This window comes from Cuculus canorus, chromosome Z (genome assembly GCF_017976375.1).
Source record: "Cuculus canorus isolate bCucCan1 chromosome Z, bCucCan1.pri, whole genome shotgun sequence".
Classification (NCBI taxonomy): domain Eukaryota; kingdom Metazoa; phylum Chordata; class Aves; order Cuculiformes; family Cuculidae; genus Cuculus; species Cuculus canorus.
The window spans coordinates 46,794,115-46,810,882 of record NC_071441.1 but is presented as its reverse complement, the minus strand read 5'-3'; the positions used below and the strand labels follow the sequence as shown (position 1 = coordinate 46,810,882).

Here is a 16,768-nt window from a genome sequence, read left to right as displayed (position 1 = left end):
GGAGGAAGGGAGACCAGCTCTGAGCAGGGATATTTCAGCTGCACCACCCAGGAATGTTCTCAGGAATGCTTGCAATTTAGTTACCTGCCCAAAGACAGGACTTTTATCCTTTGTCCTTCCAGGATACAGTGCAGCTGTGCAGGGCATGTTGTAGAACCACAGCATGGCTATGTTAAGCCTATTTGCAGGGGGCGCACAGGGGACAAAGGGAAGCTACACCACCAACACCTGACTGAAGCAACTATGCATGGATGTTCACCACTGCTTACACCCATGAGCCTTCCTCAAAGGTGTAAAAGTCTACTCCCCCAGACAGGTATGCTATACAAATGGCAGTTTGGGGCTGTGGAGGAGAGAAGAGGAGGAGCATAGGAGCTGGATCTCTTTTGGATGCGTACCAGGTTCAACTGTGTTTGCTGGGTTTTTAGAAGCCTCAGCTGCCAGAAACGAAATAAACCAATTATCTTGAGGAAGGGAGGGAGAAAAAATAATTAGCCTTTTTTAGTTGCAGGAAACTTCACAAGCATGCAGAAAGTCCCCTTCAGGCCTCAGAAATATAATTAAGGTACGCATAGTCAAGTCTCATGTTTTTTGAGGGCCTCAAGTTTTGGAGACTGCCAGTAATGCACTGTAGAGAAAAACCTGTCATATTCATAGTGACCAAAGATGTTACACTGCCAAAGAGGGAATTTCAATGGTCCTTGACCTGGGTTCCCATCCCTCTGCCCTTTTGTTCCAGCATTATCTTCTGCTGGTCTCCTGTTTACTGGTCTCATACAAGTTTGGACTGAACTGCATGACTGCAGGACAGATTTTGTTCCAAAGCAATTATCACAAATTACGACGATACTGTTTGAATTCTGGTTTGGTTTTTTTTTTTTTCTTATGACAGAAATGCATTTACTTGGTATTGATTAGGTAGCACATGACAAACATTCTACAGAGGAAACCGAATACGATTTCACTGTGTATATTTTAATGAGTTTTGCCTATTGCTTCTAATTTGTATTTCTAACAGTTACAACAGCAGAAGAAAATTATATCTTAAAGTTTTGTTGTAGGGTGTATTTTATTAATCCTCCATAATTATTTTACAGCATTACAGAGGGCTTAAGGTAGGGGGAAGAAGGAATTAATCTTTGCCAGAGTGCAGCCTTTCCTAATTTTTAGTATGAAGTTAAAATTCCCTTACCTAAATAATGAGTTGCCAGATTAGTTAGTATTGTCCTAAAAACTCCAAAAGTAGGAAGAGTATAAAGATCCGCCATGTTAACCTAGTGTTTGTCAACAAGAGTAGTTGCTTTTAAATCTCAGATGATAGTTTCTTGCCTATCATACCCTTTCAGGCCTGCTTTATGAGCCCTGCGAACTGAAAAGGAATACATCACTCCTGGTGCTACCTCGTTTCTTCTTCAGCAACTGACCAACATACATCCCAAGGCTGTGATGGACATGTAGGGAAACCAGACAAAACTGGATTCTGATGTTGCTGTGACAGCCTTAGGAAAGCTCGAGGAAGTGTGACTGTGTATCTGAACTTCTGCATACAGAGGGCTGCAAAACTGAGGACATTTTTCTATTTACATGGCCTGTGGACAAGAAGACTCATGCCATTGAAGTTAGTGGGAACTGCAGACACTCAAAACCTCTTGCAACTGGGACAGATGATTGTGTGAGATATTGTTATTATCCAGAAAGGCTCTTATTTCTGCTCCTTTTTTTCTGTGCCATATTAGCTGACCTAGTTTACAGTCTGCCTCGGTACGGATGTGTCCTCTTCCATGGGCAGAAAGAGGACAGAGCCATTGCCAACAAAGAGTGCCTGGAGTTAGGAAGGGGGAAAGACAGAGAACAGCTCAGGACAGGGGAAGAAGGAAATGAAAAACACCGATGTTTGGAGGAGGGGAGGGAGAGTTGGGGAGAGAAGAGAGCGAAGCCGTATCTGTATCTGCTGCTCCTGCTTTATCCAGGAGACTTAGGAAGTACTTGGAGTCTTTGCTTTGTGACTTTGTCAGAATGTTGGAGCCTAGTTTCGGTGAGGCATTATTTTTTATTGTTATACAGCGAACCTTCAAATGGACCATAATTAAAAGGGGATATCTCTTCCTATTAGAAAGAAATTATTCCAGGCTGCTGTTTTATGGCCCAGCACACTGTTCTTCTTCTTGATGAACTCCCAAAGATGCTGAAACCAGTGCCTGTTTTCAATATAGAAATAAAGGAAGGAAGGCATATGCTTTGATAATGATGCTGGATCCACTAGGCACTTTCATAATGTTTATAAAATGAAATGCCATCCTGAAAGGTGATGTCTGATCTGGTAGACCCCACACTGAATTTCGCTGAGTAGGAAACATGAGTTTTGCTTTGGATGCAGATTTTTAAGATTTTAGCTGTCAGAAATTTTGTGATTAGATTAATTTTCCTCTCCTTGTGGTTCTGGTTATTTCTGTGTGTGCAGATTGAGCTGGATGAGGAAATGCACTGGCTTGCAGTAATACATTTGAGATGAAAATGGTACTTCTGTGTACTCTCTGTGCATTTATAAAACTAATGAATGCAAAGATCCATCAGTCAGTTAGCGGAAGACCTGTGGGAAGTTTGGAGGTCACATTCATAAATGCTCTATATTCACTACAGGGATGAAATGTTGAGTATTACAGAGGCAGGGAGCTGCCAGTAGGGAACTGACTGGAGATCCCGCTTCTATTCCTGGCATTGCTGATTACACGTGATGGGACTGAAGACAAGTGACTTTCCAGTGCTTGTCTATATGAGGTGATGAATTTTAAGACAAGGAGTGCCTGCTGGTGGGTATTTGCAGAACATAATGGACCGCAACTGTGGTTAGGAAGTTCAAATACTAATCTAGTATGAAGTTAAAAATTATTTTCTGGAGTTATTCAACTGACTAACAGGCTCATTTACACACACCTGTTATGTGGTAGAATAGCTTGGCAAGATCTCTATCAGTGACTAGCTACATGAGTACAGCTACATTGACTTAAATGTGACTACTTGAGTGAGGAATGTTTTAGTACTGGCTCCACAAACTGTTTTAGTCATCATCAGCCTACAAACTATGTGCGTAGCCCTGCCAGCACTTACCACACAGCACAGTGTATTTTACTACAAGAAGTTCTCTCACAGGAATAATACCCAGTAGTAACTGTGTAATCTATGCCCCGGGCATGGAGTTACTCTGTTCTGCTATGGCAAACCCAGCCAATTTTCACTGTCATTTTGTTCTCATCAGTTCATAGGAACAGTTGGTTCCCCTTCACAAGAAATTCAAGGGAGTATTCAGTACCTGCGATGTTGTAAGAAAGAATCTTTTTTATTGCAGCTCATGGGAATGCCACTGCATAACTGACTCATGTCTTTCCCTCTTTTGTGTGGAAAATGCAGTTATTGCAGGCCTGGAGCTTTTAAGGTTTCACTTAAAGCTCTTTAAAGTCTTATCCCTGTTAATGTTTCTGCTTTGATTACTCCTGCCTTATCTAGTCTCTTTGTACCCACTTCCACAATAGTCCCTGTTTCTTTCGCCTACTGTAGGCTTTGTGTCTCCTTTCACTCTGTTCCTTTTCGTAAGCACAGAAAAAAATGCCATTCAGAACCATCCCTCTTTTATTCTACAAATCCCTCTTTCAAGTCTGCTTCATCAATAACATCAACATAAGGCAGTCCTGAGAGATGGCTTCCCTTGTCCTGCTTGCCTGATTGAGCCAGAACATCCTCAGGGGCAGGGAGCATATCTCTATATATTTTCTGTATTACAGTGTGCATAGGAAAAGCTATATAAATATAGCACCACTTGTTACTGCAGTGTTAAATATTCCACATTTATATCAACTGCTGGGGCAAGATAATCACAGACTACAGTATTTCAACAATTATGTACAGTTGCATATTGTTCCTCCAACTAAACAGGCATAGCAAAAGAGATTTAAAGAGCAATCATTATTTTAGAAATAGGGAACCTCTGTAACTCTTCTGTACAATACTTGAATAGCATATTCTCACAAAGAGCATTTGTTTGTGAACTAAAGAGCTTGATCCAAAGCCTAATGGAGGCTCTTCCAATGCATTCAATGAGCTTTGGATTAAGTCCTTCCTGAGGAACAGATGCAGGGTTTTATTCACTACCACTAGAACAATAAAAATGACAAGACAAAGAACAAAGTTGTCTAAGAGAATAAAGCGGAGTTGTCCTCCAGCAGCTTAAATACGTTAGGCTCTATACTTAAAAGAAAATCTTGTAGAGTTAGTATAATTGTTTGTGTAGCCCATTCACAAAATGTACAGTGCAGAAATGCTTAAATATCCGCAAAGAATAGCCTAATACAGTGCATTTCACTGAGTATTCAACTTATGAGTATTTGCAAGGGCTGACCTATAAATGTAACTACAAATCCCATTTGTGCAGGCAAAGATAACAGAAATAGTTTATGGCCATTAATCATGAAAACTGCAATGGAAGAGGGAGCTGGATGTTTTTTTATGCTATGAATCTTAGATGGATCCAAAGTGTTTATTGAGGCTTTGACTAGAGACAGCCTTTCCTGTACTAAGTTTATTGCATTCAACATCATGATTTCTTATCTGGCTGGTGGTTGTTATCAAAATGTAAGCAACAGTGAGTGTTGAAAAGCAGAGATATTTGCCTCTGCAGAAAATACTGGGGGCAGAGTCACCCCAGGAAAAGAGTCCAATGAGGGCGATAAGAAACTGTGGGAGAGGCAAGAGACTAGACTGAAGTAAAAGTGGTAGCAAATGAGAAAAAAGCAGAAACAAAGCCATGTGAGAACCTGGGATTTGCAGCAGAGACAAAATATGAAAAGAATCTGATCAGAGGCTTTCAAGAGGCATGGATAGATCTTGTAAGGAGACCTAGCAGGAGTGAGAGAGTGAAAGCAGCAGACAAAACAGGCAGGTTTTTTTGAAACACCTGCATTGGATTTATGTAGGAAGTAGAAATTGGGAAAGGAGCTTGGATTAGAAGAGGTTGTAGTCATGGTGAAGAAAGGTCCTCATGATGAATATGTGGAGAGACACATGCATTTTGAAAGAACTGAGGAATTGGTGTAATCGGGCGCAAGAAAGTGTGATGAGCAGAAAAGGACGAGACAGTCTTCATAAATCCTATAAATTTAATTATCAGGCAAAGCCAACATAGTGCTTCCTCCAGTTCCTAACATTAACTAATGCAGAATGGCACATTTTGTCGAGCCATCTTTTCCTGGAGAGTTGCAACAGGTGTGCTCTGACAGTTATTGAGAAGAGAAATCCTTCCATCTTTGCTTTTATTCGTATATTGGGAATACTGTCAGCCTCCAAGACTGAAGTCTGTGCTACATAGAAGAGAGCAAAACCCTCTTGCCATACTCCTAATGTTCCATCTTTACATTGCTACTGCCTTAGTGACTGGTACTGCAGATTCTTGTTATCTTTTGATCTTCTGAGTTTTGCGCAATGAAGTACAAGTTTTCAGCAGCTAAGCTGCCTTCCGCAGACATTTTACTGAACCCTGCCTGTATTCAAGGCTAGATGCTTGTTCCTTCCAGAGCTATTGCAAAGGTGGGAAGTGCCTCCAATTAGATGTGTAATTTGCCACAGGGTGGATAGCAATAGTAGAAATGATTGAGTGAGAAAACCAAGCCCACCTGAAGGTCCTCAAAACGTCAGAGACAAGTGGATAATATTCAAAGAAGAAATTCTTTGTTTTGTGACAAAGAATGTTTTTCTCCTGTCAAACAATGTCACAGTTTCCTGAAGATGTGTTCCTTTCTTGACTTAGAAAGGGAGAAGGCTCAACAACTAAACCCACGACCAATCTGCAGGACTGACTCTCTCTGCAGTAAGCTGAAGTCTTGGCTTCATTGCATCATTCATTTTACAATCATCAGAAGTGAAATAATGCAAAATTAAGCCTTAATGAGATGATAAGACAAGCTGATTATAAGACTGCTGATTAAAAATACACAGTATTCTGCACAGAAATCCAGCTCTGCATTATGAAACTGCTGTACATTTTAATATCTTAACTCACATCCTGTTGAAGCAGGCAGTCTTATTTGTCTTTGGATATGAAGGCAGCTGGGCACAGGTGCCATAGCTTTACAATCTGGTTGCTTTACTTTGACAGTGCCTGTGCAGAGCCACAGAAATGAAATTATAATGCCAGAAGTCAAACATAATGGTTCTGATTGCTTTGAATGACTGACGATCCTCTGGTGTCCCTTGACCAATGTTGCCTGCCTTGGTCATGATATGAAGACACACTCGAGAGCAATTAGCAGAGACCATAATTGGAAATGAACTCTTAGTTATGTGCTGTGATATGCAGTTCAATAACTCAGTTGGATCATCTTCTCCATTACCTAGCTTAGCTCAACTGAGTTCAGCATGAAGTGAGCTGTGGCCAGGACCAGGGATGGACAACACAACCTGGGAAAACCATTGATGAGAGGTAGCAGAAGCCAACTGGAGGAAGCGTCAGCTGCAGAAAATTTGCTATTTCCCTGTGTTAAGCTAGTTTGTACTTTGCCTTGGATTTTTACTGCATAGATGTATCTGAATTTCAGCAGCAACCCTCCATGGGTGGTGTGGCAACAAGATGCACCCTAAACTGACTGAGGGGTCATGGAGGAGATTGTATCTTTCCATAGTTTCCTGGACTCACTTAGGTTCTTTGGCGATAAAAGCTTTCATAAAAACAATGAGAAAGTAAATATGTGATGAAGTATTCCAGCAAAATAGCAGCAACAAATTCTTTCAGCCCACTGCTGATTCTTTTGTGTTGGAATTAGTTGTTCATCAAGATAATCTCCCAGCTTTCTGTATAGCCGTGTTGAGAGATGAAGAGATGCCAAATGGTGTATACGTACATCTTCCTCCTTGTTACTAGTCAGCAGTAATGATGGTGGAAAAATAAAGAAAATTAGTGCTGCTCCCACACACATACACTTTCTCCTTTTTGAGTGAATCTACAAGAAAGGCTCGGTAACAGAGTATGTTGGCATTCTGAACCAGCAGTCTAAAAAGAGCTGCAGGCGTAACAGGATGTGTTTTAAACACAACAATGAAAAGCCAGCATTTTGCTATTTAGAAAAGAAGGAAAAAACATAAAAAACTCCAAGAAAAGTAATAAAATTTAGCTTGTTCAACAATAGGTTCAGCTTGGCTAGTTCCGAGCACATGATGTAGAGTGAGTCTTTGAGAGGACCATATTTTTCCTTTCTGGTGAGGGACTGCGTTTCTCTGTTTCTGGGCTAGGATCAAGTGTAACATTTATTTACTGGTCCATGTCCTGCCTTCACTAGTCATGAATGTAATTACCTATTAGATATCAGCTTTCTACACTTTATTGAAACCTATGCAATTACCATTGACTTGAACTGTACAGTCAAGAACACAGTCTGTACCTAGAGTTAGCTTTGTACTTCTTAATAGTTTGTTAAAGTTGATGAGGACTTTATGATGACTCAGATCTCCACTTGGAGTAAGTAAGGCTGTTGAAGAGATATGTGGATTTCTATTTACTGACTTCTATTAATTGTGAATCTACTTTTAATTAGTATCATTAAAAAAATCAACTAGGTCTGCATAGATTCAGAGTTAATCTAAAATTGATGGTTTTCTTACATGAAAATAATGTTGCCCATTTGACTGTCTAGCAATAGAAAGGGCAATTGTTTGGGATTTGTCTCTCTGAGCAAATGCAGGCTGAGAAGAGTTTCTGTCCAGCTGCTCCATATAAGTCATTGCCTCAAACACCAGGCTTCTCCCTTCCATAGACTGTTACCAAGTTATTAAAGAAAATGTAAGTGCGTCATCATTTGTCATCACTGAATTAATTTTCTTCCATGTTGGTAAGGGTATTCTCATGGACTTTATTGACTTTCCTGTGCTAGCATCTTGCTGATTCTGCTCATGCTGCATCAGTGACAGCACAGAGCCAGCCTCCCTCTTACAAAGTTCTGCCATTAAACTTCCTCCTTCAGTGGGGGGATTGTTATTAGAAAAATGAGACCTCTTTTTTTTTAAAAAAAAACAAGGAGAAAGCAATGCTAAATCAGATTGTGTTCTGTGTTGTATTACACTCCCAAGCTTTGGAAGCAGTACGTTATTAAAACAAATTGCATTCCACAGTCATTGAAACTTTTTCCCCCTTTACCTTAAGTTATCACTTTAACATAAGCCAGAGAAAGTTAGGGACTGATTAAACTCTAGCTTAGAGCCTTCCTAGCAGTCCTACAGGACCTGCTTGTGAAATATGAGCTGCCTCAAAGCAATACTACACTGAGCAGAGCATTGATAGCAGACAGTGCAAAATGTCTGGGAATGCCTGTGCAACTCTATGCTCCAGTTGCAATCAAAATCATTTAAACATCTGATTTAGCCATAACATACAAGTTCCATTTTGATGGATTTGTATTATCAATTTGAACCTTGCTTTTATTTTTTGTGTTTTAAACTAGTTGCCTAAAAAAGGAGTTTTCACTGACTGATACCCCTGAGAATAGATCGATTTTCTGCTTTATAGAGATTTAAATGTGAATTTGATCACTGTTTTTGACAGCCAAGATTATGAAATTCTGTGCTGTATTGTGCACTCTAAGCTGTTAACCACATTTAGTCAGATTATTGTTTGTTGTTTATTAGCAGATCTGTTTAGTTTTCTTTTTAAACATCAGATTGTTCCAGACCCTTTTGCATTTTATTAGTGCTTAAATAAAAACTCGGGAAACCTGGATGTTGAGAAAATTATTAATATTTTAAATGGTAAATAAAACTAGTAAACATGATAAGTAAAACCTAAGAAAAGGTTTAAAAAATGTGTTTTACATTTAAATTTTCCTCACTAAAAAGTTTTTGCAGATGCTGACCTCAACTGATTGTTCTTTGTGGCCTTCAAGAGTTTAGCTTTAGCTGATCAGAACTTCTCACACCAGCTTTTACTCATAGACCACAAAAATATACAAGCTTGCATATTTTTCTCTCTAAAGGCTCTTCTAAGAGTTAGTTGTTGGGCTAAATTTAACTAAGTGTAATCTAAGAAAAAGTTCTTCTCTTTTTATAGCTGAAGTTTGAAATCTGCTTAATCAGTTTCATCTGAACCAGTTTAATTTAATTTAAAGAAATATAAAATATTAAAATAATTTTAGGCATTAACATAGGCTATGTATATCCAAGTTTGAATCTCTATGTAAAAAATCCAATTTATGATAAAAAATTATTGTAGAGGCCTTTAGTTTTCAACATAGTTGGTTTTGTCTTTAAATATACTGAGCTTTAAATATACTGAGCTTCACGCTCAGCGGTGTCAGCAGCCCTGAAGATAAATATCTCAATCCTGCAGGAATTCACTTGCCCGTAAACTCCCTTTCCACTCCCAACTAACTAACAAATTCATTTGCTGCTGTTATGCACACAGCTGTATACAGTCACACAGAGAATGACAAAGAAAAAGGAATATCTCCATCACGCCTTTTGCAGAAATGCATGGTGTGTTTCCATGCAGCACCCAACCACACCAGGCTACCAGGTGAGGGCAACGTTTCTCAGGCCCTTGCCCCTCATGGTGATCAGCCGCTCATGTGTGGGTTTCCAGCAGATGAAGGAGGGTTGGGTAAGGTAATGGTAACTGCATGAGGGCCTGAGAAGAAGATAAAGTGCAAAGGAGGACATTTGGGGGTTTGATGGTGAAGAAGGATCAAGCCTCAGTTTGTCACCAAGTGAGCTGCCAGGATTATTTTACAAGACCACCCAGGAGATGCACTCTTGTTGAAGGTTCTCCTAATCTCAACCTTTCCATCAGGCTTTCACATATTTAGGAGTAGACCCTGCAGTAATCAAGGAGATGCAGTGTACGCCAATAGGGGCTGCTGTGGAAACTAGTTCCAACATGACAACCTCCTTGCAGCTGAAGATGTGGTCCATCCCATGGAACACAAGGTGCTTTCAGTCATTATGTTTGAGTGCAGTGCTTCCCACAAAGATGCTGTGGGAGGAGACTTACCCCTGCACCTTCCTCAGGTTCGAGACTCTCACAGGAGCACAGCCCTGGCAGATCCCTTGGGAGGATATCCGATCCTTCTGCACCTACAAAATCAAAAATATTTTATTGCCCATGGGAGCATATGCATGGCCGAGGGGTTGCTTTTCTTTTCTTGGATCCATTTCCAGCCATGTCACTAGCCTGCTATCCCATCAATATTGTTACAGAGAGCAGAAAGGGGACAAAAAAAATGACCGAAAAATAGCTTTTCCAGCTGGGAACAGTTCTCTGTGATGTAGAGAGGAAGTCACCAGTGGGAGAAAAAGCAGCAGGTACGTAGTGGGTAGACCCACTATGGCATAGATCAGGAAGGACATACTCAATTTCAGCCCCCACGCTGTTCCAAGGGTGCTGTCCAGTGCCATGGCTCAGGCTACTCTGGTCCCTGATGAAGTGATGGGATGGACCTTGCTGCCAGGTAGAGCCATGCCACCCTCAGGAAGCCTCGAGACACTGCTTGCTCTGTCCTTACCTGTGTTGCTGTGCTGAAGATGTCCCTGTGCTTACACCACTCCTGGGAAGAGCTTTTCCTATCTTGGGACTAAGCTAGAATAAGCTTTTCCTATCTTGGGAATAAGAGCTATTTCAGCGCTTCTGTGCATCTCAAGGGAAGGGTAACTAAGGACACTTAGGACCCTAACTAAGACCATCTCATTAGTGAACACAGTACATCAGCCAGGCAATAGTCACCACTGCTGTCAGATGAGGTCAGGTTACAGGTGCAGCTTGCTGGACATGGTGTGGGCAGCCTGACAGTTCTGTCTGGAAGAAGAACCTCTGCAGTTTTATTTGTACATAAACATATCTGCTGATTTCATTCCCAGGAACAATCTTTCTTAAGCACAGTTACCCACAGAGAGCTGTTTGATTACTTTTGGAACTTCCATAGCAGTAACAATAATTACAATAAATAATGGTGTATTAGAGTCAGATTAAATTGTTGACTCTTTTCTAAATTCTGAAAGTAAACAGTAGGGTTTACACGATCTCCTCTATACAGGATAAGGATGTATAAGGATTTATGTATCATCCCCAGTAGCACTATTGAATGTACACATTCACACTAAGAATACATTGAATAATGTCCCTTGTGCTACTATGGCACTGTGGGAACCTACTAAATTTGAAATATGGCTCATGTAGTAATACAGCTTGATAGGGCTCTGCAGTCTTTTGTCAGTACAAGGGCAGTTATTCATGCTCTCTGACACTACTTCACCCTATAATCTTGAGCAGTCTTAAGCATATCTCTTGAAACCACTACCGTCTGTGTATACTTCACAGTTGTATTTTGATTACTTATGGTAAAATATTTGTGCATCAGAGATACCCTTTGCTTATTTGTCGCCCCAGTGGACAGTGGCACATGCTAACAGTGCTAGCTTGAGCTGTAGTCTACCTATGGATATGTGGGGGCTCTGACCACAGACCTGTATCTTTCCTTCTAACTGTATTGGCTGGTAGATTTCCCTGCTTTTTGACAGCCTTGGATAGACGTAATTTGCTCTGTAAGTATTTTTAACTTTTATTTCCAGCACAGGTTCTTTGCAGCTGACTGAAATACTGAGCTGTGATGTCCATGTAGTCCACAGAACCAATAGCTAGCCCCTGGCAGGGTTTGAAGGCTGCATTAAAACCAGTGGAACTCTTTAATGATGAAATTGGGACCTTTTTCTCATGTTGTGCTTTTACACTCAGAAGTCCACAAACCCAAAAATCTAGTCCTGTGACTTTACCACGGGACTGATCCCTCCTTTGCATTCATCTCTGCTGGGGTTCCCCAAGACCATTGCTGCTTTGGAAGTGGTGCTGCATAAAAGGCTTCTAGTTTATCCTGTCCCAAATTATTTTTTCTGCTGTTTGTTTGTTTGTTTGTTTTCTTTTCCCACCTCACTTTGATAGCTTCGTTCATGCTAATCACGGGCAAAAAGGACCTTCCTTGTTGTATGTTTTTAGAGCGTTTTAGCATAGTGGGCCTCTAAGTGTGTATGGATACATATGTGCTCTCCTGCTATTCAGTTATGGATGTAAATCACTCGACTACTGGATGGAGGAAAGGCTGTGGATGTAGTCTTCTTGGACTTCAGTAAAGCCTTCGACACAGTTTCTCACAGCATTCTGCTTCAGAAACTGTCAGCCTCTGGCCTGGACAGGCGCACACTCTCCTGGGTTGAAAACTGGTTGGATGGCCGGGCCCAGAGAGTGGTGGTCAATGGAGTTAACTCCAGCTGGAGACCAGTTACAAGTGGGGTTCCTCAGGGCTCGGTACTGGGTCCAGCTCTGTTCAATGTCTTTATCAATGACCTGGATGAAGGCATTGAGTGCACCCTCAGCAAGTTTGCAGATGACACTAAGCTGGGAGGAAGTGTCGATCTGCTGGAGGGTAGGGAGGCTCTGCAAAGGGATCTGAACAGGCTGGACTGCTGGGCCGAGACCAATGGCATGAGGTTTAACAAGGCCAAATGCCGGGTCCTGCACTTGGGGCACAACAACCCTATGCAGCGCTACAGACTGGGGGAAGAATGGCTGGAGAGCTGCACGGAAGAGAAGGACCTGGGGGTGCTGGTTGACAGCCAACTGAACATGAGCCAGCAGTGTGCCCAGGTGGCCAAGAAGGCCAACGGCATCTTGGCTTGGATCAGAAATGGGGTCACCAGCAGGTCCAGGGAGGTTATTCTCCCTCTGTACTCAGCACTGGTGAGACTGCACCTTGAATACTGTGTTCAGTTCTGGACCCCTCACCACAAGAAGGATGTTGAGGCTCTGGAGTGTGTCCAGAGAAGAGCAACAAAGCTGGTGAGGGGGCTGGAGAACAAGTCTTATGAGGAGCGGCTGAGAGAGCTGGGGTTGTTTAGCCTGGAGAAGAGGAGGCTGAGGGGAGACCTTATTACTCTCTACAACTACCTGAAAGGAGGTTGTGGAGAGGAGGGAGCTGGCCTCTTCTCCCAAGTGACAGGGGACAGGACTAGAGGGAACGGCCTGAAGCTCCGTCAGGGGAGGTTCAGGTTGGATATCAGAAAAAAATTCTTCACAGTAAGAGTCATTGGCTACTGGAACAGGCTGCCCAGGGAGGTGGTCGAGTCACCTTCCCTGGAGGTGTTTAAGGAATGGGTGGATGAAGTGCTTAGGGACATGGTTTAGGGAGTGTTAGGAATGGTTGGACTCGATGATCCAATGGGTCCTTTCCAACCTGGTGATTCTGTGATTCTGTGATTCTGTAAAATAGAACTGTGTGTCATTTTTACCATTTCACTAACGCATCCCATTATCCTCAGGCCCCCCTACATCTTTCTTCTGCAGTGTATTTTGGAACTATGAAATCTCCAGCATGTTGTCCTTTGTGGTTCCCTCTATTTGCATTAGCAAGTAGCTGTGCAGTAGGAGTGGATCGAAGAGTGGGAGCAGTTGGTGCTAACATATGTAGTTATATATTGTAAGTATTTCCAGATTTAGTGTCAAACTAGATTTAGTCTCGTTTTCTGGAATGGATGTTTGCCACAGTGTCAGAACGAGAAACACTTGGTTTGAATATTTGTGTTTCCACTAGAGTTTGAAAAATGTTTCATGTGACAGCGGAGAAGAGTTTCTAGTTTGTTTTCATCCAAAAGGACTCTTATGTCTCCTGTGGAGACATCACACGTCTCATCACATAGTGTGAACCACTCCATGTCTGAACCAACTGCAAATGTTGTTGAGGAAAGATGGAGTCTGCTAAAAAACAGTCCTGTTCTCTACTAAAGTACTTATGTATATGCAGACTATGGCCTAAAAGAAAGGGCAATCTGGTGACATAAATGCTAAATGGAGGTGTGGTTTGCCTGATTTAACATCTGTGCCACAACAAATATTCTGCTTATCCCTTGGAAGGTACTGGTGTTGACTTAAATTGTCCACTTCTAAGTGATATTCCCCATTGATGTGGCAACACATGAAAGATAAGATGAGGGCATTACAGCAGGAATACATGTACTTAACTAGAAGAAAAAGTCATTAAAGTCTAAGGCCTGGAAATTAACACACGTAAGAAAAGTATAGATATCCTCCAAATCTCACAAATATATAAATACTGTAAGCATGAGTACAATTCATCTCCACACTGTTTTTGGTGGCAAGCCGCAACTTTCCAATAACCTCTGGATTAAAAAAAAATAATCCCAAGCATGTTCACATCCATGGACATGTAAAGGCTGCACATAGTCCCAGTTCACACTGCCATTAGCAAGCTGAGGTTTTATATCTATCATCGTCTATACAGCAGTGATGAAGTAACTCAACCAGAACAGCTGCAGGGCAGCTCCATCAGCGCTATTGGGGCTCAGTGGCTTTTCATCCATCCCTGTGCATGCTAGCTCCACTTCTGTGTAGCACTGTGCTGACTTATTTGTTTTCCTTTTATTTGCTGTTGATTTCAACTGTGAATAGTGTTTGATGGATGACAGGAGTTTAACAATAAAGAGGGCAAGACAATACAACAGGAATGAAGCTGAGCTAACAGTCTCTTTCCTTAAGAGACAGATCCGTGCAGACTTGGGAGAAAAACTAGAGTGTATATAATAAGAAGGAATTTGGTCTCTCAGCTCACCAGCATCAGCCAGGAGAGAAAGAAATAGATGTTGTCAGATCAAGAAGAATGAAATTTAAGTGTAAGAGACCGATGCCCTGTTCCTGGTGATGTAGTTGGCAGTGAAAGTGCAGAATATGGATGAAAAAGAGTGGTACTGATGAGGGATCTGGAAAACTGCTGTGCACACCCATTCATTGGTCTTAACAAGCAAGGAAAGACTTCAGCATTTTGTTCCTGAATCATAGTTTTTTTTGTGGTCAGCACTGTAACTGTGGGTGCACATCTGTGTTGGCCAGGAGTGACCTGAGGTGTTTGCTCCATCCATCTCTATCTGTCAGCCCCTTTGGGTTTCCGCTCTGCTTCTATGGGACCTGGACAAAGAAGGGAAACTCCTTAGAAAACCCTTCAGAAATGCAAAAATTCCCCAGAAACCACTGACTTAGGGTCTTCATTTTGCTATTTGTTTTAACAGTAGAGTACCCTGTGTTTTCAATGTATGGACTCCATTGCTTTGTTCTTAAGGGTGTGAGAAATAACTCCAAGCCCTGTAGCATACAACCATTAAAACTGGTGTGGGGAAGATCCATGAGAAGCCTGAAATGTTAGGGGATAGTCAAATCTTCACTAACATGGTAGCTGGAGAGTTTAAGATTAATTATCCTCTTCCACTGAGGCAGTTGGTTTGTGGGAGCATTCATAGTCCTTTTCAGAACCAATGCAGATTGAACAAATGTGTCAAAAGGACATGTAACTGCTCCCAGTTTGACTCTCTCTGCCTGCTGGAGGGTCCTGCCATCTCAGATCTAGTGGCCAGTCTGTTGATCACTAGAGTGCATCCGGCCTTATTCAGGTTGGAGGGAAACAGGCCAGCTCCAACCACATAAATCATGGATCATCACTGAACTGGTCCATTTGGTCTTGAAAAGGCCAAGGAGGCAATTTGTTAGAGCAACTATTTTCACTTGACTTGAACCACAAGGATTGTTGCTCTTTCTCAATCTGCTTTTTTTCAACTACATGTGACTCATCATTAAAACCGAAAGACAAACTCTATCCTTGTGATGGTATCTTGGCAGTGCCCAGCTGAGCCAGCAGACAGATGCCATGTTAAACTACATTGGTTTGTCACCAATTATTCCCATGAATAATAAAAGGTCATCCAGAAAAATAAAATCCTCAGAGAAGGAGAGGAAGAGGGAAAAAAGTGACACCATCTAGGAAAAAGGTCTTTTCAGCAAGAGCGCTGACATGTATATTTATTGAACCACTAACTGGCTTGGTGACATCATGGAGTTCCAGATTGGGAGAGGTTATTTATCAGCGTGAAGACAAAGGTATAACTTGAGTGGTGAAGAAAACCACTCATCTATCTGGTTTTTTTTTTTAACTTACTTTTCTTTAATATAGACTACATTTAGGCATTTGTTCTTGGTATAATTTGAAATATAAATCCTTTTTAGTAAGGAAATGTTCTCATGCTTCAATCATGCTTTGAGAGCTCACCTTTAAGAGTTCAGGAAATATTTTAGTCTCAGTTTCTGTAGAATCTTCAGTCTTAAAAAGACTATTACAGAGAATGCTGTAGGTGCCACTTCTGTTGTGATCTGAGTGTTTCTCTGATAGCAATTGACTCAAGAACACTAGCTCATTTAATCTGTTTTTCTGCATCTGTAGTGGTGTTATTCACTGAGGTGGATGCACAGGTTTTAGACCTAACGACACAACTATCTTTTCCTGATTTCTTTTCTCTTCCAAATGATTTTGTTTTCAGCTTTCACACTATATTTTTTACTTAAATAAGGTAACAATCTCCCTGCTAGGGAGGGAAGTAATACCCACTTATGGCCCATCAAAAAGGAGCCTTGGCTGATGTCGTTCCTCCGAGAGTGGTAGTAGGATTGTGATCATGCCAGAAACACTGCTGCATCTGCACTAAGAATAGGTGTTGCGGTCTCAGTCTCCAAAATTCATTTGCATGTTTTAGTTGCAAATATAATCTAGCTGTATTTTGGGAAGCACCTAAACAGACTTGCATTGGTAGTTACAGGCAGAGTAGCTAAAACCATTGCAGATCTCCATCAGTGAGATGGATTAGCGCTTTCCAACTCAGGCAGGCTTTCAGGAGTGATTTCAACTAGCCCAGC

The 16,768-nt window shown here is 41.4% G+C and overlaps 1 protein-coding gene across 7 annotated transcripts in view; it reads right to left on the bottom strand.

The window, feature by feature from the left end:
* PALM2AKAP2 (PALM2 and AKAP2 fusion) overlaps positions 1-16,768 on the bottom strand; it is a 269,862-nt gene that overhangs the window by 100,251 nt on the left and 152,843 nt on the right. For all 7 annotated transcript variants that reach the window (XM_054053677.1, XM_054053679.1, XM_054053678.1 and 4 more), the window contains one exon: positions 10,022-10,104. In XM_054053677.1, the coding sequence (XP_053909652.1) occupies positions 10,022-10,104 (83 nt within the window). The remainder of the gene's footprint in view (positions 1-10,021; positions 10,105-16,768) is intronic.